We start from the raw sequence: 27,790 nt of genomic DNA, 5'->3' as shown, positions 1-27,790 counted from the left end.
AATAGTTCCTAAGAGGAGCTGTAAGGATGGCACTAACAGTCCCCTTATCAGGAAATCATTGAGAAACTGTTACGAGCTGTCTTATTTCTTATGTTTTCTTCTGAAGATAACCCATCTCTGTAAGATAGCTGGCTGCATTTGGATGCATCTCTGTCTTATGGAAAATACAAAATGTTTTCTGGTTGATTTTAGTTTTAGGGGATTGAATCCAAAAGCTTGGTCTCACCAGGATCACAGTTTAATCTGACTGAGGTCAGCCAGTCATGGGCATGGCATATAATAGGTGCTTGGTACATAGTAGCTGAATGATCGAAATACTGTAGGTGGCTTAGGGTCTCTGAGAAAAGTAGGGAGGGCTCAGTGATGTTAGCTGCTGTTTACTACATGCCATTTACTACTAATAATGAAAATTTATTTAGCACTTTTTTTCCTAAATCCATTCAACTGCTATATACAATAGATGTGTGACTATTAGAGATAAATAAACTGAAGCCTAGAGAAGTTAAATAGTTGTTCAGATCACCAGCTAATTGATACTGGAACATGTGTCTGGCCAGGTGATAAGGTAGTACAATGGAATCACCCAGTAGGCTGCTACTTATCATGTGACAGACCTTTCCAATGTCTTTATTATTCTTTTGCTGCTCCAAATAGATGGTGATGAGGGCAACCATATGGTTCTTTTTTATTTAAAATTGTAATAGGAAATAGCTCACAATATGCTTAATCTCTTTATTCCATAGGTGGAGTTCTAACAGATAGTTAAGCAGTAGCTTATTACATTGTGCTTAAGAAAGGAAGAAATAACAGCACATTTCAAATAGGTCTTTAAGGAGAAGATGTTTTGTTCAATTAATAAACACTTTTGCTAATCAACCAGTGTGGTGTGTGTGTGTGTGTGTGTATGTGTGTTTATGCTCCTTCAAGGCTCCTGTCAGAGATATAGAAGTTGTTATAAACTAATTAGAAATTATACGCAGAAATCTGTGAGATACCCATAGAATTGGTTATATAGTCTTCTCTATCTCTTTTAAATGTGGATGCTGGAGTTCATAAGAGAAATACTTCCCCAGTGTTGCACAACTAATCAGTAGCAGGGTGGGCTTTATGTGTGAGAATGCAAACTCCAAAGGGATGTTCTTTTCATTAGACTGTTCCTTAAAAAAATAAACCACATGATCTAGACGAACGTGTTACATAGAATAACAAACCTGACTATCAGAAACGTCTCAGAGTTTCTTCAACTTTATTTTTTTCTTCAAGAGACAGTCAAAAGTCTAAGTTTTTCAGATTTAGTGATTTAAAATTTTACCTTTTGAAGATGTAAATCATTACCTTCTAAAGATAAATCTAAAGTGATAAATCACATCTTTCAAACAACACGGGATCATAAGAAAAGCTTGGCTCTGATTTGAGCTCTGACAATAACTGGCCTTGCAACATTAGACAAATTATGTAACACCCTGGAATAATAGCCTTCTAGTTCTAGTATCTCTTATAAGTCTATAAAAACATCTTAATAAAATAGTACTATGTGCTGTTGGCAATTATGTTTTGAAATTTATGTCTTTGTGACTTTATATGAATGCTAAGTATAGTTTTCTGCCAAATTCAGTCTCGCCTCACACCCTCATCTCTGGTTTGCATGTATTTTGTTTCTTAGAGACAGAGAATGAGACATAAGAGCTTCAGTTTAGTGTATAGCTAGTACATATGGATGCCGAGTATGGAAATGGAGCTCTTTGTAATGTAAGGTGTTTTTGTGGATAATATCATGTTACTGCATTAAAACACACAAGGTGGAGGTGGACTCTGTGACAGTGTTAATTCTAAGCTAATAAAAATGTAATACGAAATTTATTATTCAGAAGACATATCTGTTATACCCATGCTAGGCACTGTGAGTACGGAGTGGAATAAGACATGTTCTGTTTTCTTCACGGAGCGCTCTGTTGAATGGGAGAATTATGATGAATGCAGTTGGTAACTACTGAGAGAGGAGATAGGTATGAGATAGGTGAGAGAGGAATAGGTCATAGGTATGTGGGTGCTTGAAGGACATGGGGAGTTCTGAGGGAACTTCAAAAATATGTCGTTCAGCCTTACCAGAGTAAAAGGTACATGTGGAGATGAGGCTAGGAAATAGACAGGTATTTCTAAGCAGAAGGAGCTTGTGTTTTAAAATCAAGGGTTTAAACTTGATCCCAAAATGAAGGGGAGCCATTGAAGGATTTCTAAGAGGGGAGGTAATGTGTGTTTTTGAAAGATCACAGTGGCAGTTGTCTGGCTGCAGTCGCGCCATCTTAGTTTCATCATTGTGATCTGTGGCACTGGTGTGGCTAAACCATGCAGAATTTAAGAAGTAGGCCAGTTGAGGGATATTATTAATAAGTTCAATAATGGCTGTTCTCCTGCACACTGTAGATTTTTAATTTGCTGGCGTATAGTAACAATGTGGCAACTGCTTCTTATGATAGGCATTGTTTTAATTATATTACATAACCTTGTATAGAAGACTCAAAGGGCACTCTTTCTCTCTGTTTGATTGGAAATATAAGTGATACCAAACAGATTCCTTACAAGCCTGAATAAATATTTTCCTTCCTGTGGCAAAGGTAACTATGCAATTTTCCTGCTCTTTACAAAAGATTTTATTTTTATTAATGGTAATAATTGTTGGAAAGCAAAAAACCTGTCGTGCTATTTATATTTCATAGGGGAAATCTTATTTTTCAGGCACGCATTGTAAGTTTCCTTTAGGTTTAGTAACTTTCATGAATGTGCCTGTTATTGTAGGATAACCCCTACTTACACAACGTTATATTTTAAAGCAAATGCTACCTTGGGCTCTGCTTTCCTTTGTGCAAGTAAGGCACGTACTCAGCACTTTTGTTTTTAAAATTCTTTCTCATGCGTCATTTCATTTGGTCCTGACAATCCTGTTAGGGAAATAGCATCATCTCCATTTACAGATCAAGTAACAGAAATTCTGAGAAGTCCACTGACTAGGCTAAGGCTTCGCTGCCACTAAATGACACAGCTGAGACTCTACGGACATTTATCATTAAACCAGGCTGAGAAACATGACAAAGCCACCTTTACAAATCTAGCTGGATAAATACGCTAGACAAGAAAATTGTGCAGGTTTCAGCTAAATTGCATTGTTTTTAGTTATCTTCCTTCTTTCTCTCTAGCCAGTCCTTTTGTTCAGGAAGCAGAGTCACAGTTCAAAAGAAATTAAAGTCTTATTAAAATAGAGTGGCATTTTGACCTACTGATAGGTAATTGTGAGTCTTCTTTTTTAATTTCTCAATCTAGTGTGAAAATATTGAGGTACAAGTGTTCCTTTGTTGAGATATCAAATCCAGCATCCTCAGATTCATTTTATTATTTATCTTACACACACAGCCAGATGGTGTATGTAAGGCATCACTCTGCTTCCTCAAGCTTAAATGTTACCATTTGGTGTTTTAAAAATGAAACCTTTTTTCTTTTTCCCTTTTCCCCTCGAGGTCCACCAGGGATTTCAGTCATTCTCTAGCACAGGGGCCAGCAAACTATGGCCCATGGGTAAAATATGTCCTGCTACCTTTTTATTAGGGCCCTACAGCAAAGAATACCTTTTAGATTTTTCACTTGTTGGGGGAAAAAAACCTGTATTTCATGAAAACAATATTAAATTCAAATTTCAGTATTCATACATTAAGTTTTATTGGAAAACATTTATATGTAATCATTTATGTATTGTCTAAACTGCTTTTTTTTTTTACTAAAATAGGAGTTGAACAGTTTAGACAAAAACCGTATGGCCCACAAAGCCTAAAATATTTATTATCTGACCCTTTAAAGGAAAAGTTTGCCGACCCCTGCTCTAGTTTATTTGGAGTGTGAAGGGATTAAGAGATTCTTCTCATTTTCCTTGGATGGGGTTGAGGAGAGGGCAAGACATATATTAACTTAAAAATGCTTTTCCATTTATTTGGGTGGGGAGACCTACCTTTTTCAGCATTTGGAAAAATCCAAATAAGACTCAGGCCTGAACTTGATTAAACTGTTCTGGTTCAACCTTAATATGAAAGGGTGACAAATTACCAAAGAAGGAAAAGTACAAGAAATAAAAAGATGAGGGGTTTGCTACTGGCAGGAATTTAAAATCTGATATGAGGTATTAATTTGGTTTATAATTTTTTTTTTTTTTTGCTTTTTTCATTGCTATCACATTCCTTTCCTATTTTTATTTTGAGGTAGTTACCCTCATCTCCCTACTCCCCTTAAATGGAAAAATTCTTTGAAATACCTAGAGCTTTGTATTTCTAGCAAATATATTTAAGCTTTAATTTCACTCATTTTGAGCATGATTTCAAATAAGCAATTGTATATATAAGAAGTAAAGCCAACATTTTTATAGTTTCCCGTTATTTGACCATATGATTTTATACAAGCCTAAGTGTTTCTTCAGATTACTTCTTGTGGCTAGGCAAGATATAGTATTTAAACATTGAAGCATTACAATGAAGCTACTATCAACATATTTCACCAGTTTGTCTGGGGTGTTTTAGAATGAACTGCTATAACACTTTAAGTTAAAATGTATCAGGAGAAAAATATTTTTAACTCTATTTCCTTAGAAGCTTTGAAATAAAGGGCACTCAAGGCATACAAGATAGGACTTTATAGCTATCTAAAAGAAATGTTTCATGTAATAATATACAGATTTCAGGAAGTAGCCCATTCTTCTTACCCCACTGTACCTTGAGGATTAAATTCACTGCCTGGGGTGGTATTTTAATGTCCTCATGGTCACAGCCCCTGCGAGTGTTAGAGAATATCTTTGTTCTATTCATAAATTGAACGTCTTCATTTTGCTTAGACAAGGATAGTGCATGTTTCAAGTATTAACCATGAAAACAGGATTGTTTGGCTCTGGAGTGTGATCCAACTTTTTTTGGTATACTTTAACCTATTATTTTTGTTCTCATATTTTATTTGATACTCTTAACAGTTTTCTGATATAGGTAAGTCATGTATTTTCCACTTCCACCAGATGGTGAGAGGAGTAGGATAAAGAGAGGAAGTGATTCCCCCTTGAAGTTCAACATTACCTTTAGAGCTCAGCTTTCCTAACTCCTGTCCCTAATGTTTAAAGCAGATGATTTTTCGTGTAGGTGCTCAACAGATTATTGTATCCAGTTTGTTTAGTGGTATTTAACGCAGATAGTGGTCTTTGGATAATGCTGTTCATTTGAGTAGTACTCGTGTGCTCGTGCATGTGTAGACACCAACACACACACACGCTACACACTTCTCTACATAGAGTATCATGCTTGCACTTCCTTCCAGCCACCATCATGGACTACCTTTTTTTGGTCCTCTTTTAAGACCTGGTTGGTCAATTTATATATTCATAATTGCTCACTTTTTTTTAAATTAAATACACAGAACATACCGTGCTGAGCTCTTTCCATTCATTAAGCCAGTATCCACTCAACAATCTTATGAGATAGGGGCTAATGCGACCTCCCTTTTATAGATGAGGATACTGAGGCAAAGTGCTTTTAAAAAAGTGGTTTTGCCATGGTCATCCAACTAGTAAGTGGGCCAAGATTCTAACTCATGTCAGCTACCCATAGTACTATTTGAGTGACCACTATATTCTCAGCCCAATTCTTATTTCCTGCCTTTGGTTCTTGATTCAAGAATCCTGTTTAGCACTTGATATAGTTGGATTTCATTCTATGCTTACTCTCCTAATTAGTGAAGGCAGTTTTAACCTAAACTTGTTCCACAGGGTTTGCACAGACTTCTACCCTAGATCTTTTGTTAACTTAATGCTGTTTTTTGGTGTCATCACACAACTAACTCAGTTGTGTGAACATTGAGCCCTGAAATGTCTGGACTAATTCTTGCTATTTTCTTTATGTTGAAATGTAATGAAGCTTCTCATGAGCTGATCCCTGATACATCTGGACTGGTCCTTTATATTTTCTTCATGTTGAAATGTAATGAAGCTTCTCAGGAGCTGTGTGTAACTGGGACATAGTACAGAAATTGTAATTTTAGCCTTTAGGTCAAGTTTTTCATCAGTCCTTGCTCAATTGGAATGCCTATAATAATACATTTTAGGAATGCACATTTTTGTCAAAGCATAAAAATTTTCTTTATGGATATTTATAAACCATTGCAAATTTTGAGAAAGGATGCTAAACAGCAGTGTTGAAGTTGTTAGAGAAGCCTAAAAATACTTAAACAGTTTTAAATGTGAAAAATTGTTAAAAGTCTAATTTTAAATGTCTTTTGGAATAACCTGTCCTTTTAGTCTTTTCAAATTTTAGCATATAATAATCAGAGAAACCTTTTGGAGTTTCCGGGGGTTGACTTGATGCTCTTTGATCCTGGCACCTGTAACCTGAAGACTAAATGACCCTTAGTGGGTGTCTGTGACTGCCATATTCTAAATAGAGATACTGGCACTTTGACAATTAAGAATCGTTGAAGAACAGTAAGCAGTTAGATTTCCATGGAGTGCTAAGGCAGTCAGAAGCCCGCAGTTCTGATGAGTATCAAGAACTAATAGAAACTGATCCCTTCATGTTTGAAATCCCTTCTGCCTCACTGATTTCTTCCCTTTCTCCAATGATTGATAATATATAGAATTATATTTTTCACAGTTGGATTAAACAAGGATTGATTTTTCTCTGCTTTAAATTAAAAATTTTAATTTTTTATTGATAAATTGGCCATGCTGAGATATTCAATTAAGAGGTAGTAATTGTCGTCTAGATTTAGCTGGTCAGACAAAACTAACTCAGTGTCCGAAGTACCCTGAGAGCTGTGGGACCAAAGGAAGAAGGCTGATTGATGTGAACTTTGCGTTCTCTGTTTTTCATCGCCTCCTCCCAGTTTGTTGGTTTATTGGTTCATTCTAACTCTTATTCCCATTTACCTTTTAGAGTGTCTAGTCTTCTGGTGCTTTTCCTTACCGCCACTTTTTTCCTGCTTTTAGGAGGGTTAACTTATTGAAAATTCTTATCATTCCCCAGCTCAGTCTGTCTATACTTCTGGTTTAGAATAGTCACATTATTACCTAATATCCTGCCTGTGTGTACCTTTCTCCTCAATAGACTGAAGATTCAGGAGGGCAGGAACCTTGCTTTTTTATCCGTGTGTCTGTATCTGTTCATATGCCTGGCCTCAGTGTGTTTTTATCTGCCTTAATTAGAGAACAAACAAGGTGCCATTTTGGTCATGTTGCTCTCGTGTCCGAGAATCTGTTGGGCAACTTCACTAATTGTCAGACCATGCCCCTGATCTGGAACCTATCATCATTCGTATTGGTTTTAATTACCTAAATACTTAAAACCACCCAAAGTACAAATAATCTATAATCCTGTCTTCCTTTTTTGGGGGGTACTAAATAAAATAAGGAAATTCCCCACCCCAACCTCTAAACCCGATAGCCATCCCCTCCACCTAAGCTCCTCTTCACTGTATACATCACATGCTATGTTAATTTTCTCCACTGCTCTTTTCTTTATCTTTTATTTGGTAATATATAAATACAACAAAGCATTTCCCACTTTAGCCCCTTTCAAGTATACACTGCAGTGGTGTTAATTATATTCACAGTGTTTTGCTGCTATCACCGTATCCATTATCCAAACTTTTCCATCACCCCAGACAAAAACTCTGTACCCATTAAGCATTGACTCCCCATCCCCCCAATCCCTGACCCTAGTATCTATAATCTACTCTCTGTCTCTATGAATTTGCATATTCTAGTTATTTTAAGTGGAATTATGCAATATTTGTCATTTTTGTGCCTTATTTCCTACAACAAGATGTTCTCAAGGATCACCCATGTTGTAGCATTATCAGTATGTCATTCCTTCTATTTTTTTTAACATTCATGACATGCAAACATTCTCGACATGGTTGTAATCAATGGCTCACAATATCATCACATAGCTGTGTATTCAATCACCATGATCTTTTTTTAGTTGTATATTCATCATCATGATCATTTCTTAGAACATTTGCATCAATTCAGAAGAAAAAATAAAAAAACAGAAAAAGAAATAAAACGAAACAGAAAAAAAAATTATACATACCATATCCCTTACCCTTTCCTTTCATTGAGCACTAGCATTTCAAATTAAATTTATTTTAACATTTGTTCCCCCCATTATTTATTTTTATTCCATATGTTCTACTCGTCTGTTGACAAGGTAGATAAAAGGAGCATCAGACACATGGTTTTCACAGCCACACAGTCACATTGTGAAAGCTATATCATTATACAATCATCATCAAGAAACATGGCTACTGGAACACAGCTCTACATTTTCAGGCAGTTCCCTCCAGCCTCTCCATTACGTCTTGAATAACAAGGTGATATCTACTTAATGGGTAAGAATAACCTCCAGGATAACCTCTTGACTCTGTTTGGAATCTGTCAGCCATTGACACGTTGTCTCATTTCACTCTTCCCCTTTTGGTCGAGAAGTTTTTCTCAATCCCTTGATGCTGAGTCTCAGCTCATTCTAGAATTTCTGTCCCACGTTGCCAGGAAGGTCCACACCCCTGGGAGTCATGTCTCACGTAGACAGGGGGAGGGTGGTGAGTTTGCTTGTTGTGTTGGCTGAAGAGAATGGCCACATCTGAGCAACAAAAGAGGCTCTTTTGGAGGTGACTCTTAGGCCTAATTTTAAGTAGACTTGACCTATCCTTTGTGGGGTTGAGTTTCATATGAACAAACCCCAAGACTGGGAGCTCAGCCTATAGCTTTGGTTGTCCACACTGCTTGTGAGAATATCAAGAATTCAACTTGGAGAGGTTGAATTTTCCCCTGTTCCTCCTTTTTACTGATGAATAATGTATGTATATACCACATTTTCCATTGCCTTTTTAAATGAATGTAAAAGGTTCTGCTTTTCCCCCCTTCTCTCTAAGATGCTCAGCTGAAGTTCCAGCTTCCATAGCACATATTACCTGCCAGACTTTGATATTGACCTCCTATATTATAATTATTTTCAGGTGTTTGACTATTGGTTCTTCCAGGGAGATTTGTAACCCTTAAAGCAACTATGGTTCTCTTTGTTTTTTTAACTTTACTCATGTGTACAATGTTTATTATGTAATCTCATGCCAAACACTCAAATATTAAAGGAATTGAGTTTTTAAATGGTATTCATGTTAGTTCACTTGGCAAGCATTAAACCACCACTATGTGCCCAGCACTGTGTTATAAACAGGAATTTCACAGATTGAAAATACAAAGAAAATTTGTATGGCAGTACAGAAAGAGGTCCCTTTTCTTTGCCCCTATAGCACCCAGGGTCCCTGTTCTCTTCCTCTTTACCTCTATGTCATGTTGCAATGTTCTGAAAGTGCCACATGGCTTTTTGCCTTGACTTTGGTGCCTCTAGGGCAGGGACTGGGTATTTTAGTTTTGTATTCTCAGGGTCTGGCACGTTACCTGGCACATTCTAGTGCTTGGGAAATGTTTGGAATGACCATTGAAGTAAGTTACAATATAACTTTACAAATATTATGATAGAGCCTGTACTGTGTGCTGCAGAAGGACAGAAGAAGGGATGCCCAGCCTAGTTTTCTGTTTGTTGGCTAGGGTAAGCCCTTCTTGCCGAGTAACAGCCCCATCAGACTGTACTTGGACACAGTTTCACTTGGACAGTAATTTTACTTGAACCAGTATTGGCAGTCCTTATTTGATGGATTACATTTTTGAGGAGGCACTATAATTTTGGAAGCATATGAGTTGGCAATACCAGGGTCAGCTATTTCTGAACAGTGACTTACAGCCCAGATTTTTATTTTAAAAAAAGTCATATTTAGCAAGCTTTGATGTACCTGTTTTCTCATGCTGTATAAAGTTTCCTAAAGCTAAACAGTTTATTATATGACCCCATCAGTGTTTTAAAACTCATCTATTTATAAAATTTGCATGGCAATTATCTTGAGGTAGATATCCGACATTGTTAATACAGCAGCTGTCTCTGGGAAGTAGGCTTGCTATTCTGTTCAGGGGGCCAAGAAAATTTCTGTATTTTCTGTTAAGCCTCTGTAGTATCTTGATTTTTTTGTTTGTAATGATCATGTTTTACTTGTGTGTTAAGAAATGAATTAATAGAATTGACATGAATCCCACTTATGAAAGCAAAAGAGGTTTAAGAAATTCTCGTTAAGAGGGACTGTTGGGAGGGAAAGGGTGTAGAAGTACAAGGTCCACCAAGCAGTGGTTTTTTTCCCCACAACGGAAGAGTGAGCAGTTGAAGAAGGAGCTGAAAATGACAGGGGTTGTGGATGGGCCTGGAGCTAGTTGAGCGAAGGTTTTCAGGAGCTGAAGCATGACAAGAAGTTGGCTGCCAGGAGAGCTAGCTTTGTGCAAGTGCTAGCTTTAAAAACCCTTGCATTCATAGTGTTTACAATTAGATGAGTTCTGTAAGTCCAGGCTGCTGAATGGGTGAACTGCCCGTGCTGGTTTTATGTTTTGGCAAAAAGCAGCCGAGACCAGGAAAGTCAGTGGAGCTTTGGATGTTAAGATTTGGTGCCAATTAAGCTTTTTTTCTCAAATGTTTTATTTTATATACAATATTTTGGTTTCTTATGATCTGAGTGAGGGAAACACAACATTGAACATATGAAAACAAAGGTTACTGGCAAGAGATGGTCAAATAAATGTGTGTTTTGGAGGCCACAACAGGTTTAGCATTATCAAAGAGTGTAATTTCATGCATCCAAATCTGAAAAATTTGGCGAGGGATAATGTGTCCTTTATTCATTCTTGCTGTTAAAATTGGAAAGGGTTTATTTCAAAACGTTAATATCTTGGCTTTTTTGGGGGGTAGAGGGAGTGTAAACTTAAGTGGGTCACAAATTGAAATAATGTTTTCTATTATGCTTTTAATACGTAAACAGAATTTAACAGATTTGTGTGGTTCAGAGATAAGTAATTTTTTAGAACTTTTCAAAATTCCACTGCCTTCTCCCCAAATTAAGTTGTCTAAGCTACCCACTCACTATTTCATACACACAAACGGAGTTTTGTTGCATCATACCAAATATATCCTGTAGCTTACCTTTTTTTTTACTAAATTATAGGTCTTAGAGTTTATTCTCAGTCATTGCCTATCATTCACCTTTATGCATTTTAATGGTTGTAACCTACTACTATTTAAGTATATCGTTTTTATTCTGCTTGAGTTTTGAGAACAAATATTTAAGCTTCCTTAAGGTGGGATTTAGGCCTGAAGAAAGTCCTAAGGGACTTATGAGATAATGATGAGAGTTTCAGAAATTCCACATTCTATGAACTGGTATTAGGAACATGGGATAAAACGAGGAACAATGAAGGATCAGCCAGCTCTGGACCTTGTAAAATTAATTCCAAATGCTTTATTGCTATAACATTCTGGCCAAAAGCTTATTGGTATAGACCAGGTTTTAAAGAGAAATCTGACCTTGTAGATAACAGCTGATTTATGAAGTGTATAGTCCTTTTTTTTCTCTTTAATATAAATGCTTTGTTCTTTTTACCCGTAGTTCTGTTTTATTCTTTGGAATGTTTATGATTATTTCTTGGAAAATATTTCTGCTTGTTTTTCTAAAAAAAAAAAAAAGTGTAGCAAGAAAACCCACAATTTGCGGACATAATGATCATGTATTTTTACCATGATTAAGAGGCTGCTGACCAGCTGTAGACCACCATTTTATTAAAATATAAGTTACAGCATTTAAGGCTACAAATGAACCTTTTATGGGGTGATAAACTGTTTTGTTGTGCCCACCATCTATCCCCCTCTGAAGAGCAATAGTGTAATTTGACTGTGGACCTGAACCCTCATGTTTAGTGTTCTGATTGTAAACTTGGTAACGTTTTAGAAATTGAACTCTTTCATAGTGGTCATTTGGTATATGAAAACCCTGTTTAGACTCAAAATTGAAAAATAAAGAGTTGCCATTTTCTTTTTTACATGTCTTTAGAGATGGTTATTATATGTATTTTAATAAAAAATTTTTAGCCATTAAAATACTTTCTGGCTTTATTTTCTCAATTTTCAAAATTTAATATCCAATAATTTCACATTTGAACTGTATTTTCTGCTCCATTATCTCATTGCTTGCAGGGACTATATATATTTTAAAGGTTTTCAGTATCATTAAAGCACCAAACATAGTGCTGCCCTTCAGAAGCCTGTTGAATGAATAAATATGATGTCACAGAGTTATCATAGAGCCTTGCCTGCTGTTAGTTGTCATCAGTTAAATCTGTCAAGTCATAACGTAATATAGTCTATTGAAAACCTGATGTTTCAAATAACCGGTCTTCTACCCTTCTCTTCCTTCATCTCCATGAAAACAGGAATTTAGAGTTTATTTTCACCTGCCCATGTCAGGCCCAGAAGCTGCTAAGCTAATAGGGAATTTGACCTAGAATACAATCCTATAAATTATTGCTTCTACTTATACCTTCTTATAACGTGTGTGGTTTAGTGGAAAAATACCTTCTAATTCACTGTTGTTTTTATATGCAGACTACCTATTATGAGCCTATATATATGTATATATATATATATATATATATAGGCTCATTATATATATATATATATATATATATATATATATAGGCTCATTATATATATATATATATATATATATATATATAGGCTCATTATATATATATATATATAATATATATATGGGGTACATATATACATATATATACATATATATATATATATATGTATATATGTACCCCAAGCCCAGTTACCTTCTGACTGACAGTAGATGCATCCAACATTAACCATGTCCTAGATAATGGACTAAGCATTGAAAAATATTTTCAAAATTAAAATTCTTAACTCTTTAGTATCCTGAACAGAAGATACTAATTAAAGAGTTCCAATTGTATTTTTCATTGTGTGTCATCTGAGGGGCAGAACACATTTCAGTCCCAGCAACGATATGATTGTGGTAGAGGGTGTTTTCATTTTCTTTTTAATCCTTTTAATTCCATTTGGAGAGTTGCAAAAATATCTGAAGGGTCTCTTGCTGCCTAGGGCTATGGAATAGCTAGTTCTGCCTAGCTCGTTGTTGTGGTTAACGGTTGAAAGAGGTAGGTATGATTTAGAAAGAGATGGCAATAGGAAACAAATGGTATGAATGTATTTCTCTGAATAATAAACATAACAGTGAGTTTGTGAAAACTTTATTTGCTAAACAAGTAAATTCCTTTGAAATTTTCTTTGTCTCTTTAAAATTGTTTTTTAGGATGCAGAATAGAAAACTGTGATTCTTGCTTTAGCAAAGACTTTTGTACTAAGTGCAAAGTTGGCTTTTATTTGCATAGAGGCCGTTGCTTTGACGAATGTCCAGATGGTTTTGCACCATTAGATGAAACAATGGAATGTGTGGGTGAGTGGTTTTTAATGTAACTCTCAAACTTACAACTTTTATTTTAATACCTGTTTCTTGAAAAATGCATGCTAGGTATATTCAGCCTAAAAAACAAAATTAGTTCTCTTATTGTTAATTAAAACTGAAAAAATTTTAAGTACTTAACTGACTTTCTCAATTCTTTAGGCATTGTGATGACATGAAATCGCATGAAATATTATATCTTGATAGGAAATTTGTATATTGTTCATTTGCCAGGTTAAACTACCTAAGTGCTGATAAGCTAGATAGTAAAGTTTTTATCTATGTAATACCTCCACTTCTTATTGTCTTAATAAATTAATAGTAACTATTAGAGAAAAAGTTTTGTTTAAAGTAAAATAAATGCTTTAAGCTGTATCATGTCAGTTATCTATTCTATTGCTTTTGTTAGGTATATTATGAAGCTTCTTACTTATTCATTTGAGTAAAAAAAAAAAAAATCGGTTGGGGATGGGCCATGGTGGCTCAGCAGGCAAGAATGCTTGCCTGCCATGCCAGAGGACCCGGGTTCGATTCCCGGTGCCTGCCCAAGTGTAAAAAAAAAAAAAAAAAAAATCGGTTGGAAGGAAATTATTTGTGCCAAATAGATTTTATTGATAACTGACAGCATGTTGCAAAGGGCATTAAATCACTATTACTACTTTTACTAAATTAAACTAGAATGCATAATTTAGTATACACACATATACCATTTGGAAATAATAACTAGGAATACAAATTTTATAAATTTTATATTTTTTGAGTGTTTGCAAAATGTTTGGGTATTTTTATACCACTGATTAAAAGGTCAGGATTTGTTAATAGCTACGTGTTGATGAATTCCTGAATCTAATCACAAATATCTTCCCTCCTTCTCACCACCACCCCTGACTTTTATCTGACATATTATGCATCTGATATGATGTACAGCAGAACTATGTATTCTGAATGAGACTTCCCATTTGCTTGAAATTGAGACTTAAAGAAAATTGAGAACTGTTTCTGCAGAAGTATTGCTGAAATAGTCTGTAATATATTTGAGAACTCATGGAGGAGAACATGTTTAAATTAGGGGATTTTGAAGAAAAGTGTACTTATGTTATTACTTATCTGTGTTAGTACATTCACATAGGTGACAGCTTATTAAAAGTAAGTCACAGAAGAGTATATAAAAATGTTGAGTTTGCTTTTGAGAGGCAAGATCCACATACTTTACAAATATTCGATTGAAACTCTTAAATGTAAACAAATGACAAACAGTCCTATGCGTTCCCCCGAATAAAAATCTTCCATCGCTTTGAAAATCTCGGAGTAGCCATGATGCCAGCTGAAGATCTGGAATGCTGAAATGATTGCATGTGAAATCGGGGCCTGAGTCCTGCTCCTCTAGGGTGAAGGGTTTTTTTAATGATAAGTTTGATGGGGTTTAAGTTTCCATATTTTTATCTTTTACTGCTACCCACCTCCTGAGGAGGATAGAGTTAAGCCTGCTTTCCAACCACATGGATTTACCAAAAAAGATGCTAAATGCTTTTCAAATACCTGATGTTTACTTTTCAAGCTGTAATAATTTATAACACCAAGGTAGTGAATAATAAATACTAAATACTATGATTTCCTAATGCCTGTTGAAAGAATACAGAGAAGAAGAGCATACAAAACAACCTCTCATCCTTTTCACTAGACACTTTCAAAATGAAGAAAATGCATTTGTGAATTTGGAGAGTGGTAGGGTAGGGGTTACTCAGAATTAACCTGTAAAATTTAATCTTCTGTCATGATATGCAAATTGTGGCCTCAGCCTTGTTTTAGCTGTGTAATGTATTAAAGATGATAAATTCCAGTGTCATTAGAATGGACCATTTGTTGTAATACAAGTAACCCTTATGGTATTCAAAGAAATCTAGATTCCAGAAGGCAAGTATAGATCTTTGTGGGCTGTAATTTGAAGGAGGAGAGGGAGTGGAGAAACATTGCTATATAAAATTTGATGACTGTGGAACAAGTGCATACCAAATTGTTATCTATATTTGTAATTTTTTCCCCTATTTTAGAAGGTTGTGAAGTTGGTCATTGGAGTGAATGGGGAGCTTGTAGCAGAAATAATCGCACGTGTGGATTTAAGTGGGGTCTGGAAACCAGAACACGGCAAATTGTTAAAAAGCCAGCAAAAGACACGATACCATGCCCAACCATTGCTGAGTCCCGGAGATGCAAGATGACCATGAGGCATTGTCCAGGAGGTAGGTTTGGATGATCATTGTTGTGGGTGGGTAATTTTCCTCCTTGCAAACTGCCTTTTTTTCCCCAAAAAAGGATTATCTATCCATGAAGGAAACTTCTTAATACACATTGGTGAGGGGGTAAAATTCACGATTGTACTTATTTAGAGACAAATGCTTCATACAAGAAGGATATAAAGTGACTGTTTCGTTTACTTATATGATATATTAAAGATAAATTAGGAAAAAAAGATAAATTAGAAGGGTACATTACAAACGAGATTTCTAAAGTGTGTGTGTTTTGGTTAATGTACCATGAGAGTAGGTTCTTTGCAGATGTTGCGATGAGGGAAGCAGCCAACTTTCATTTGAGAAGAGTTTAGATTAGAAGGTTTATGGAATCTGTAAAATCATCTACATTGTTACTAGTTGAAAATGACAACTTAAAATAAACTTGCCCAAATGCTGGGGGCCATAAACATTGTCGTAACTTTACCACAATTAGCCATTTCTCTTTGTTTTGATAATAATTTGTAGAAAACAGCTACTGATATTGTGTGTTTATCCATGTCTTTGTCGTAATTGTGCTGATTTAGTAATTATTCTGAAGTAACAGGATTAGGCCCATTTAGAAATTAGGAGAAGTGTTTATAACTAAGGTGAGGGTGAAGCAGGATCAGTATGTTAAAATGTAACACTCAGCACTGTCACTGTGGTTCTTAAAGCAATACTTACTTGTCACCTTTTATTGTATCATAAGCAGATGATATAATGCCAGGGATACAGTTGGGATTTTCTAGTGCATAAAAACAGGAAAACAAAAAAAAAGAAAAAACTGAATTTGGAAAACTGCCCTATGAAATAATCAGAACTTTAGTTTGTCTTCATTGTTTCTATTGGTGCATAGCTTTTCAGCTTTATGACTGTAGCTCAAGAAGAGAACATATATCTGCTTAAAATCTGTATTATGCTGCCTCATAGAGAGTAGCTATGAGCCATGGAGAAAGACAAAATTTTTAAGACTTGAAGACTCCATTCGGCCTTTGAGAACTGTTAGATCCAGATTCAGAAGCTACTATTAGGAAGGCAGTTTTTCCTCTTGAATTTGTTTTGCTTTTCCTCTCTGGGTTTTTGAAACAAAGTTTTGTGGGGTCTGCTTTTCACTAACAAGGATCGTTTTGTTCACTTAAACTGGTTATTTTTCAGTCAAAATATAAGAAAATATTTTCTTACAAGACTAATAAGCCACCACTTGCATAGCTGAGAGCATTTAACCTGCAACTTTGTGCCTAAAAACAAACCTGATGTATTCAGGTATTGGAAATAAAGGCTTTCTTTGTTGTATATTGTTTATATAACTACCCCTCCATTCCTCTTCCAGCAACGTGGTCCCTCAATTGTGGTTTACGTTAATAGCAAAAATTAACCTGAAAATGCTCCTATAACAAACATGCTTATGTGTAACAAGAGACAGCACATTCACTACCCCGCCACTGAAACTCATTATTTTGACCCTAGTCTTGCTTGAAAATTTTGTAGATAACAGCTAGATTGTTAACCCAAAATATTTAATGCATCCCTATATTTTTGTTACCAACAACAGTATACTATCTTAATGGAATATAATCTGATACTGTCAGCAACTTAAATTATGCCCAAACAAATCCTTATGTATGATCTGCTAATATTCTATTTTTAACAAGTGAAATAGTAATGGGCTTTGATTTCATTCAAAGTTAGATTTTATCAAGGATTTACTAAGTTTTATTTATTAGGAAAGACTGGCCATCGCTGATTTTCAGGCCTCCCTGCATTTTCAGTATAATTGATTTGGTTTTTATAAAGCCTTTAAAATAAGTAAGTTTTAAAAGTTATATTAGAATTTGCTGTATTGTTTTATTAGAAGGGAACTAAAATGTAATTTTTGATAGAGCATGCAAATTACTCTACAATGAAATAACTTCTGTTTACAAATGTAGGAAATGAAAACCTGAAAATTAATTTTGGAGCTTGAGTACCAATTGATAAAAATTGGCATAACTTCCATTCCACTGGAGTATCCCACCTTGCCTCAGGTGAGAGAGAGGAAAGTTCCTTTCTTCAGTAAGTCACGGTGATTAATGAAAGGATGGAAGGATGGAGATGAAAACCACTCTATCCCATTTTACATCTTGAGTTGATTTCAGTGATCTGCTTTGACAAACCATGCAAAAATTTAAGTCGTAATCAGGTTGAAAGTACAGGCATTTTTCAGATCTTTTCAACATATGTATGGATTTTTCTCCTTTTGGAGCCAGCCTTAACCTGACTGCATACAAACGCAGCCTTAACCTCCTTCACACTAAAGCGCCGGCACATTAAAATCAGCTGCTTTCGATTAGTTAGCGGCATGTTAGAGGTCAGTGTAATGGAATAGTCACCAAGTATATAAAACATTACACTGAAAGTACATGGCTGTAATGATATATATTTTTAGAGCGAGTGTAATCTTCTGTTTCTAAATCTGTTCTTTTCCTTAACTGTCATATGGCTTATTTGCTTTTTTTAAAAAAAAAATCAGAGAATATCTGAATTGAATTAAATAGTGGATAGTTTACACTGGAAGTTACTCAATGTCCATTTCCAATCTTTTCTTTTCTTTTTGATTAGTTATCTTTTCTTTCAATTCGGATGCCTTAACCCGTGGGAGTTTCTTGGACCCTTGGGATACTCATTCTCCAGGATCCTGGTCTGGTGGTCAGGAGATCTGGCTCTCTGCAGCCTGTCAACTCATTGGCTCTGTGACCCTTGGCAAGTCACTTAACCTCTCTTGGCCTCTATTTCCTCACTGGTAAATTGAGGATATTGGGATAGGTGTTCCCGACGGTTCAGTCCAACTCAAACATCTGATGATTTTTGGATTAATTGCTGGAAGATGTGGGCAGAGTCCGCGGTCAAGTGGAGGGTGCGGAAGAGACTTCGAAGGCCAAGAGCATTGTACAAACAAGGAGCTGAGCACTTTTCTAGGAGTTACATTGAGCATTTGCAAAACCTTCCACATCTGGCAGTTTCCCCCCTCCTACTCCATGAAGGACTCTGCTTCTGTAGTCAGCCCTCAAAGAACTTTTTATGGCTGTGCATGACCTGTGATTTAGCTACCAAGAGAGCAGGAGGGTGGAGGATAAGAAAAGGGAAAAAAGAGGGGAGAGTAAAAGATCATGGAAAAGAGAAAGATGGGCTGTGGGTGAGAGAGAAATTTTGAATGGCAGTGAAGGAAGCAAACAAAGAAATAGAATGGCCTATTTAAAAATGAAGGCTGTACTCAACTTTAAATTGAAGGAAACTTGAAAGTCTGGATCATGCTGTGTATTGGGCTGTATCTTAATAAAATATATATATAAACATGCTATTATCAGATATTTAATAATTGATGGCTTAAAGAAAAAAACCAAAATAGTGGTTGCTGAGGTATGAAGTTGAAGGGTGCTCATTTGCAGGAGAATTTTTGTTATAAAGAGGTGGCTGCAACCATCTACTTTTTTCAGGATTGGCCTCTGTGATAGCCTCATTGTCAAATATTCTGTCCAGTCTAAATGGGGCTTCTCATTATTTTGTAAAGCTGCATGACAAGTAATTTTATGAATTTATTCATCAGATGTTGATCAAGCATGTTTATGTACCAGTCATTGTTCTAGGCTTGGGATAGCCCAAGGAGTCCTTAGAGAGACTTTTCTATTGGGGATAATGGCAATAAAGAAGTAAATGTATGAGTGTATGGTATAATCTCGTGTGGAGATGAGGGCTGTGGAGGCAAAGTAGGATAAGGAATTAGTGAATGTCTGGGTATGGCAGGGGAAGGGGTAATATTTTATGTAGGATGCTCAGGGGAATTGAAGAAGTGACATTTTGGTCAGAGATCTGAGTGAAGGAAGGGAGCAAGCCTTTTTAAGATGTAAGGGGAATTATTTTGAAGTTGTTACTTCATCTCTTTTTTGTGTGTGTGAATGAATATCCTTGGTTATATCCTTGATGATTCTACCATCGTATTTTTAGGAAAGAGGAAGGAACTGAAATCCAGAGAGAAACTGACAGATCCAAGGTGATACACAGCAAGTTACTAAGGGTAGAGCCAAGTAACTAAGATTAAAGCCTTGCTGGCTAGGAAACTTTATTTTTTGTGCCTTTTCAATATTCCTTATATAAAGATCAAAGATAAAGCCATAGTTGTCCAACATCAAAGTTGCCAGCTTTTAATGATTTTTCCCTCTACCCCTAAATATCATTTTATTTTTGCTCTGAAATCCTTTTTAAAACATAACACTCCGCCATCAGCACCCCCTCCTAACATCTTCCAACTTGGAATAGCTAGTGAAGCAGACCCCAAAGGTCAGTTCCTAAATGCCACTGGCTTTGCGTGGTTTCAGCAGCCCATATTAAGAGCCTCTTCTTCTATGATTTATGTGTCATCTGTCTTCACTTGTTGAAATTAAAAAAAAAAAAGTGTGACTTAAAAATTGTTCTGTCCACCTTTAGTCTTTCATAGCCTGCCCTCTAGTTGAGATTGCCGTGTGTTGAGCACTCATCATCTCGGACCCCTGGCCCCTTGGCCCTGCACAGAAGCCCTGGGTGATCTGACCCCGCCCCTCCATCGGATGGCTCTGTGCCCAGCATGGTTTTTCTCTTTCTGACACATTTCAGCAGTCAGACCGTTAAAGTAATTTATGTGATGCTTTGACACATACTCGGAAAGCTTTCGGCCTCTTTTGCCTGTGTGGTTGCCACAACCAGTCCATGCTGCGCTTGTTGGTAGTAATGCTGGGCAGTTCTTTAAGCTCTAATTATATTTCCTCAGCACTGTGTTAAAAAGTTAAGTATGAAATCTGCTACTGCATACTATCTCAATTTGAAAATGATTTCTTGCTCTTATGTGACATTACCTGAGCATTATCTACCTACTTTTTTTTTTCTTTTCAAATGTGGCTTTTAACTTGATAGGAAACAAAAGAAAATATTATTTAGCAACTTAGAACCTTAATCTCTGCAAACATCTATTTTTTAAAAGGCAATCGTAACGAGACCTCTCTAATCTATGTTTTCTGTATGTAAACTGACAGCAACATGTGGGCTAGATATAAGATGATATAACAAAAGATGATTGTAGATTGTGATGGATTAAACTGAGAGCAGGAAATAAGCACATTTTCAGTAGGACAGGGTCAAGAAAATATGCTTTAGACATATGTTCTTTATTTTTCTACATTTTGTTTACATTTGAGTTGCAATTTATGTGCTCTGTTTCAGACATGCCAACCCCTAGAGTAGTTTGGAAGAGAGGATAAGAGGAAACCTCTTTTCTTTTGAAACTTTTATAGTTGTTAGAAATGTAGATACTGAAATTTTTATGTAAAGAAGAGAGCATCTGGGAAAGGGAAATTCTTGTGCCCCTCTCTTTGCTCTGCTAAATATTATATATTTCTGAAAATCCATAGTTTGTGTTAGTCACTTTAAATTAAGCAAGTCAAACTATTTCCCAGGTACTCTGGATAAATGGCAGCTAATTGCGATGTTTATTTTATAGTGATTGTAACCTAGGAGAGTTTACATAAGCAGCCACATTTTAAATGTTCATGTATATTTCTTATATAAATTTGGTATTTTACTTTAACAAACTCTTCCTGCCTCCAAACATTTCTTTTAGTAGCTAAACTGTCCAAAATCCCTTCTTCAGGGATCTTAACTAAGGGGTTTTAGGCAATGCCAGGGGAGTTTCTTTCCCCTGTCCCTAGCCTTTCCCCCACAGCTTTAAAATTTTTTTCTTTTTCTTGTTTCCTGGAAAGTTAGTAGAGTAAAACTTTTAGCCCCTATGTTGTTTTTATGCAAGGATTCTTTCAGATTTACCACTGGTCACATGTGGGGGATAATGGTCTCAGGAAATGAGAGAGCAGAAAAGTGGGTTCAATCTGTACATGGGAGTTAATGAAAAATTCAGAGCCCCTGTGCTTCCCAGGGAGGGTAAAACGAAATGTAGTCCAAAACAGAGACATGGACATAGCCATAGATATCTAATGGGGTGCAGAAAACCCACAACATAGGGGCCGAGGGAAGATAGAAGGCGATCTTTTCTCCCAGTTTCATTTTGAGCCAGTCGTAGTGCCAGCCTTACTTATCATAGGGGCCAGTAACATGTGAGTAGAAGAGACCACACCTTTTGCCTGCTGGTCTGTGCCATTCTCTACCATTTCCCATCTGGAGTCTCGACTAGCCCTATTTAATTATAGTCTAGAGCAGCGTGTACTAGTCTGTTTTATGGGTACTTATAAAAAAGGATTTCTCAACTACATATGCCACCGAAGTCCCAAAGTTCTACGTGTAACAAGGCAAGGACAGGAAAATCCCAAAGGGGACTTACTTTTATGAATTTTACACAGCAGTAAGCTACTCTGATGTTAATGTAAAATATATAAAACTATTTTTATAGCGCTCCAAATTAAAAAGAAGCTTTAATAGGACACACATGGTGTCAGTGGTAGATATTTTTCCCCCTTCTTATTGGCCTTTTTTTCTCCCCCTTGTAAGATAAGAGAATCTTAAGCATAAATACCCTAATGGTTTCTTGCAACGACTTTATTTTGCTCATTAGACACCTCTCTAGAATCTTTAAATGGGGTTGATAAAAAGAGAACTGGCATGCACGCATTTAAATTTCCTGTAAATACTTTCCAGCTACTGGGTTGACCTAGAGATCATGGATGTCCTCCAGGATCGGGAGGCAAAAAGAAAACATTTTAATGGAAATAATGACAGAATTTTACCAAAACCCCAGTATGGTTCCCATTGTCATCATACAGAAGTGATTAAGAGGATAAAATTACTCTGTGTGGCAGAGAAGAGCAAACACAGGCTCAGGTGGCAAGAATTATTACCATTAATTTAAACCCAAAACTATAGTGGCAGTTGTTCTTGCATTAAAATTGGCCTTTTTATGTAATACTTGGACTCCGTATTTTTTTTTCTCAATATTATTTGACTTTGGATTAAAATATTTGAACTTGTATAGTCATGGGACATCTAAAAGCTAACGTTATACACTTATATCCTGGCCATTACTCAAAGGACTTAGTGATAGCTTGCAAAAAGATCTAGACTAATATAGGAAGACAAAACAAAACTAAAAAAGATCAGAAGAAAAACTTAAAGTAAGAACACAGGACCAATAAAGAAAATAGGCCATACTGTTCTACATGGTTGAAATAGTTTAGCGCAAATTTGACTTTGACTTTGGGCTTCCTACTGGGCGAAGGGGAAAAGTAGATGTGGCCCTTTCTGTCTTCATTTAAAGGAAATGATTGATTATAAAATGTCAGTTTAGTAACAACTTTTGGAGGAGAAAAACCTCTACTGCATTAAATGTATATGTTAAGACTTCATTCCAGTTTCAGACATTTTAAAGCCTGTGTTTGTGTGAATGTGAGAGGTATGGAATTTACATCTTGGAATTGAGGAAACAAATGATAGTTCTCATAGGAAAGAAATCATGGGGTTTGTAAGGAGACAAAGCTTCTGCAGCACTTGAACAGATTTCTCGGACGTAGAATCACATCCAGGACGATGAGTAGTAAGGTGGACAGTGTCCTCAGTTACATCCATATCACAATCATCTGTTTCCAGGAGGCAGAAGGCAGCTTGGTGTATATCCCTCAAGGAAAGCTGAAGGTCCAGTCCCAGTAATATACAATCCCAGTAGAGACATGTGATACAGACTCAGGACTTTTTTTGGACTGATCTGTTATATTTACTGTCTGTAATCATCTAATAGATTCTTTTTGAGAATATTGAACACATTTGGAATGTCATGGGGTCTAGAAAATGCACAGATGTACTATTTTGGGAAGCAGTTACCCTTTAAACTTGTCAATAAGTTTGCTGTCTTGTCTAGATAGTAGCATATTCTTAAGTAAGATCAAGATTTATATATTTAGTTTCAGAGTCATTCCTGGTTATTATCTTGTGTGTCCTGCACTAATATTTTAGATATCCTTTTGTGAATTTTGTTTGTTCTCCAAGTTGGCCTTCAGTCATTTTAATCTATGTCAAAAATGTCTCTGAGAACTGAATGGATTTTGAGTAAATGCTGGCTGAGTTGAACTGATTTTATTTAATTATGCTGCAAGGTACCTTTTTATTCCTTCTTTGAATCTACTTCCCCAACATAATTCAGGTGGTAAGTGTTAGAACTGTGATTCCACCACACTCCATGATTTGTCGATCGTCATGTCTGTAGAGTCATCAAATTAATAATTTAAACATCCATTAGTTATTATATTTTAGAGAAGTGGAAAAATTGGGAGAAGGTGGTGATACAAACAAGAGTTTTATAGTCTAGTTAGGTTAGAAGAAAATTCACATTATAAAATAGCAAAAGAAGCGAAGTTGAATATAATAGTGCCAGCTAAGTATTGTTATAAGTGTTGATATTATTAAAGAGAGTATTATTTTTAGCTCTTGTGTCCAGACAGTGCTTCAAGAAGAGAGAAACTTATGTTAGGAAGGGTGGGTGGAAACTGAGTAAAAAACAGGAGGAGATCATTTTAGATGGAAAGAACACTCTGAGGAAAGATCTGGAAACTAAAGTGTGTGTCTCTTGTGTCCAAGGGAGAGGGAGCACTTGAGCCTGGCTGGAGCTTAGGATTTGTGAATGACTCAGCAGTCATAGAATAGAAGCTCACAGTGAAAATATAAGTTGCACACTGACTGAAGCGTCTCTGTGGAGAGGGAAAAAGATTTTGAATTTTACCTTGTATGCAGTGGAGAACTGTGGGAGGTTTTTGAGCATGGAGGTATTTCAGTAGAAAGTTGATTTAAGATGGGAGAAACTGAAGACTATGCTGGTGAGGTGAATGTAAGAGGATAAACTGTACATCTCCATTTTGGAGAAGAGCACTGAACAGAGTCCGAGTTTAATGGGAAAATTACCAGAAAATAGTTATGGGTTCTAATGTTTATACATTTTTCTGTTATGCTTGCTTTTCTAAAGAGTGCAGGATTTTGCCTTGGCTTACAGTCCACTGTGACCTCTATATCTTTTTCTGCCAACTTTCTAAGCCAGGCCATTTCCCAGTTTGTATTTGTGCATTTTTCTTATGTTTTTTAAAATCTAGGCACATTTGCTTTCACCCTAACTGAACTATATTTGTTTCTAACTGCTACTTCCATTTGTCATTTGCCAAGCTCTCTGGATGTATTAGTCTCTTATTTCCTACCCTTCCATGCTAACCTTCTAATGGGTTTCTCTTACCAGCCAGCTAGGAGTGTTTTGAAAATGTAAAGAACACAAGTGAAATATTATTCAAGTCAAGGATGAAAATGTTCCCTTGAAATATTATTCAAGTCAAGGATGAAAATGTTCCCTTGAGGCCCACTTTCAATTGTATCATCTAAGATGGTTTTATCTAGCAACATGTTACTAGCAGCTACCTGGAGTGTTGCATGAGAAGAATTCTCAGTTAGTGCCAGGTTCAGTAGAAAACAGTGTAGCTATCAACATAGAGTGGGGTGTTTATCATGGATTTGTTAGTTTTAATTCTCATCCTTTCACCCATTTACTCATGACTCTTCCTCCTGCCTTCCTGCCAGTCTCCTATGCATACACTGGCATTTTGACAAATAATCTCGCTTCTATTTTGTACATTCAGTGGTGGCGGATGGTTATATATTAGGGGGAAAAAAAACAGCAGGCAAAAGTAGTAGAAAGAGTTTTAAATTTCTTTAAATTTAAACTATCTACTAGTCCTGGACTCTTATTATTTGAATGCCATTGGTCAAGTTACTTGATTTTCCAAAGCTTAGTTTCTTCATGTATAAAATGGGAAGAATTTGTCACAGAGATCATTGTGAGGAGTAAATGAGCATGTATGCAGAAAAGGTGAGTTCTCTATTCTACATCATAGTGATTTTACTGTTAATTCTACCGATATTTTCCATCCTTCCCATAGCTTGCTCACTCACGATTCTTCACTCTCCTTTGATTTCCATCCACCTCTTGACCTCAGCTCTCATTCAGATGTGCATCTTCCACTTGAACCCCAATCCCATAGAGCCAGGTGTTGATGGGCACCTCTCCCTAGATTTCTTGCCACCATATTAAAATAAACATAGCTAAAATATACCTTGCTGTCTTTCCAGAACCTTTCCTGGGATGGTAAGTGTTTCTAAGGCATCACTAGCCTTCCAGCCACCCATACTCTAAGCCCTATCTTTGTATTTTGTTTTTTGTTTTTAACACAGTTTAGTTTAGATATATTATATAGTCACATGCCTTATAATCATTTAAATTGTACATTCAGTGGTTCACAGTATAATCATATAACTGTGCATTTGTCATCACAGTCTATTTTTGAACATTTTCATTACTCCAAAAAAAATTAAAATAAGAATAAAAGTAAAAGTGAAAAAGAACACCCAAAACATTACATACCCTGCTCCCCCTCTTGTTTATTTATTTATTTATTTTCTTACTCATCTGTCCGTACACTAAAGAGAGTATCTGTCACAAGATTTTCACGATCACGCAATCATACCTCAAAAACTCTATAGTTATTCAGTCATCTTCAAGAAAATCACGGCTATTAGATTACAGTTCAGTAGTTTCAGGTATTTCTCTCTAGCAACTCCAGTATATCAAAAACTGAAAAGGAAATATCAATATACTGTATAAGTATAACCTCCAGAATGACCTATTGGTTCTATTTGAAACCTCTCAGCCACTGAGTCTTTATTTTGTTCTGTTTCTCTTCCGCCTTCAGGTAGAGAAAGCTTTCTCATTCCCACAATGCCAGGACCAGGCTTATCCCGGGAGTCAAGTCCCATGTTGCCAGGGCGATTTATACCCCTGGGCATCAAGTCCCATGTAGCATGAAAGGCAGTGAGTTCACTTGCAGAGTTGGCTTAGAGAGTCTACATCTGAGCAACAAAAGAGGTTCTCTGGGCGTGACTCTTAGGCATAATCGTAAGGACACTTAGCTTCTCCTTTGCAAGAATAGTTTCATAGGGGCGAGATCCAGGGCCTGACCCATCAAATTGACAATCACCAATGACTGTGAGAATATCAAGTCTTCCCCAGGTGTGGAAGTTTATTATTTCAAACTTTTTCCCAGTTCCTCAAGGAGACTTTTAAAATACTTTTTTAATCTTCTGCCCAGATTTATCTGGGATGTATCAGGGCATCCCACCGACCTATACAAAACAACAAGCTCTCACTCCCTATTCAAGGTTCCATGTAATTATGGTGTTCGAATAAGCTGATGGTACAAGTTAGATTAGATAGTGTGCTACCAAAAATATAAATTTTGCACCAAATAAAGAGCTCTTCCTTTGATCTCACCCAGAACATGAAGTTTTAAAATAGAATCAATGTCATCCTTTATGCTTTAGTCTATGTCAGCTTAGTTCTACCCGAATCAGCTTCATTCATATCTCTAATTGATGTTTGATCACTTTTTCCATGTTTTTAATAGTTTTTATATAGGGTAATTTTGACTTTCACAGCTTCAGAACTCTAGTTCCAAGTCTCAGGGACCACCAGGGTATACACAGAGAGCTCAACATCTTAGAATTTAAAACTAACAGTTACAACCCCAGAATAGATGTGACTACTGTAAGAGTCTAAGCCCCACCTTTGAGTCTCTTTCTCATATTTAGACAGATCAGAACTCAAGTCTTAATTCAACCACCTAAAAGTGGGAAAACTTGAGAAGTTTATTTAATTTCTCAAAGCTTCAGTGTCAGTATCTATATTGTGTAAATAATAATATAGGGACAATAATGATACATAGGGTAGTTATGAGGATTAAATAACATCAGCCATGCAAAGACATTTGTATAGCATCTTGCACAAAGTGAAGGATTAGAAAGTGTAGACCTTTATTACTTATTTTTTTTTAATTTTATAATTACCCATCCAGTCTTGTTTCTCAACTGTCAATTCATCTTCATTTTCATTGTCTCCACTCTAGTTGCAACCTTTTAATTCTCTTTAACTGAAATATTTCAGTAGTCAGAAGGAATAAGGTTTGTTTGCATTTCAGCTAACAGATGTGTCAACATGTACAGAGTTGAACTCATTTCATCTCACAATGTAATCGCAAGCCAAAACTGAA

At 36.1% G+C, this 27,790-nt stretch overlaps 1 protein-coding gene across 2 annotated transcripts in view; it reads left to right on the top strand.

Moving 5' to 3' along the window:
- RSPO2 (R-spondin 2) overlaps positions 1-27,790 on the top strand; it is a 146,004-nt gene that overhangs the window by 78,688 nt on the left and 39,526 nt on the right. For both annotated transcript variants that reach the window (XM_077163236.1, XM_077163237.1), the window contains exons 3-4: positions 13,288-13,431; positions 15,489-15,677. In XM_077163236.1, the coding sequence (XP_077019351.1) occupies positions 13,288-13,431; positions 15,489-15,677 (333 nt within the window). The remainder of the gene's footprint in view (positions 1-13,287; positions 13,432-15,488; positions 15,678-27,790) is intronic.

The sequence above is a fragment of the Tamandua tetradactyla genome, chromosome 6, assembly GCF_023851605.1.
Source record: "Tamandua tetradactyla isolate mTamTet1 chromosome 6, mTamTet1.pri, whole genome shotgun sequence".
In the NCBI taxonomy this organism is placed as follows: domain Eukaryota; kingdom Metazoa; phylum Chordata; class Mammalia; order Pilosa; family Myrmecophagidae; genus Tamandua; species Tamandua tetradactyla.
This window is presented reverse-complemented; position numbering and strand designations above follow the sequence as displayed.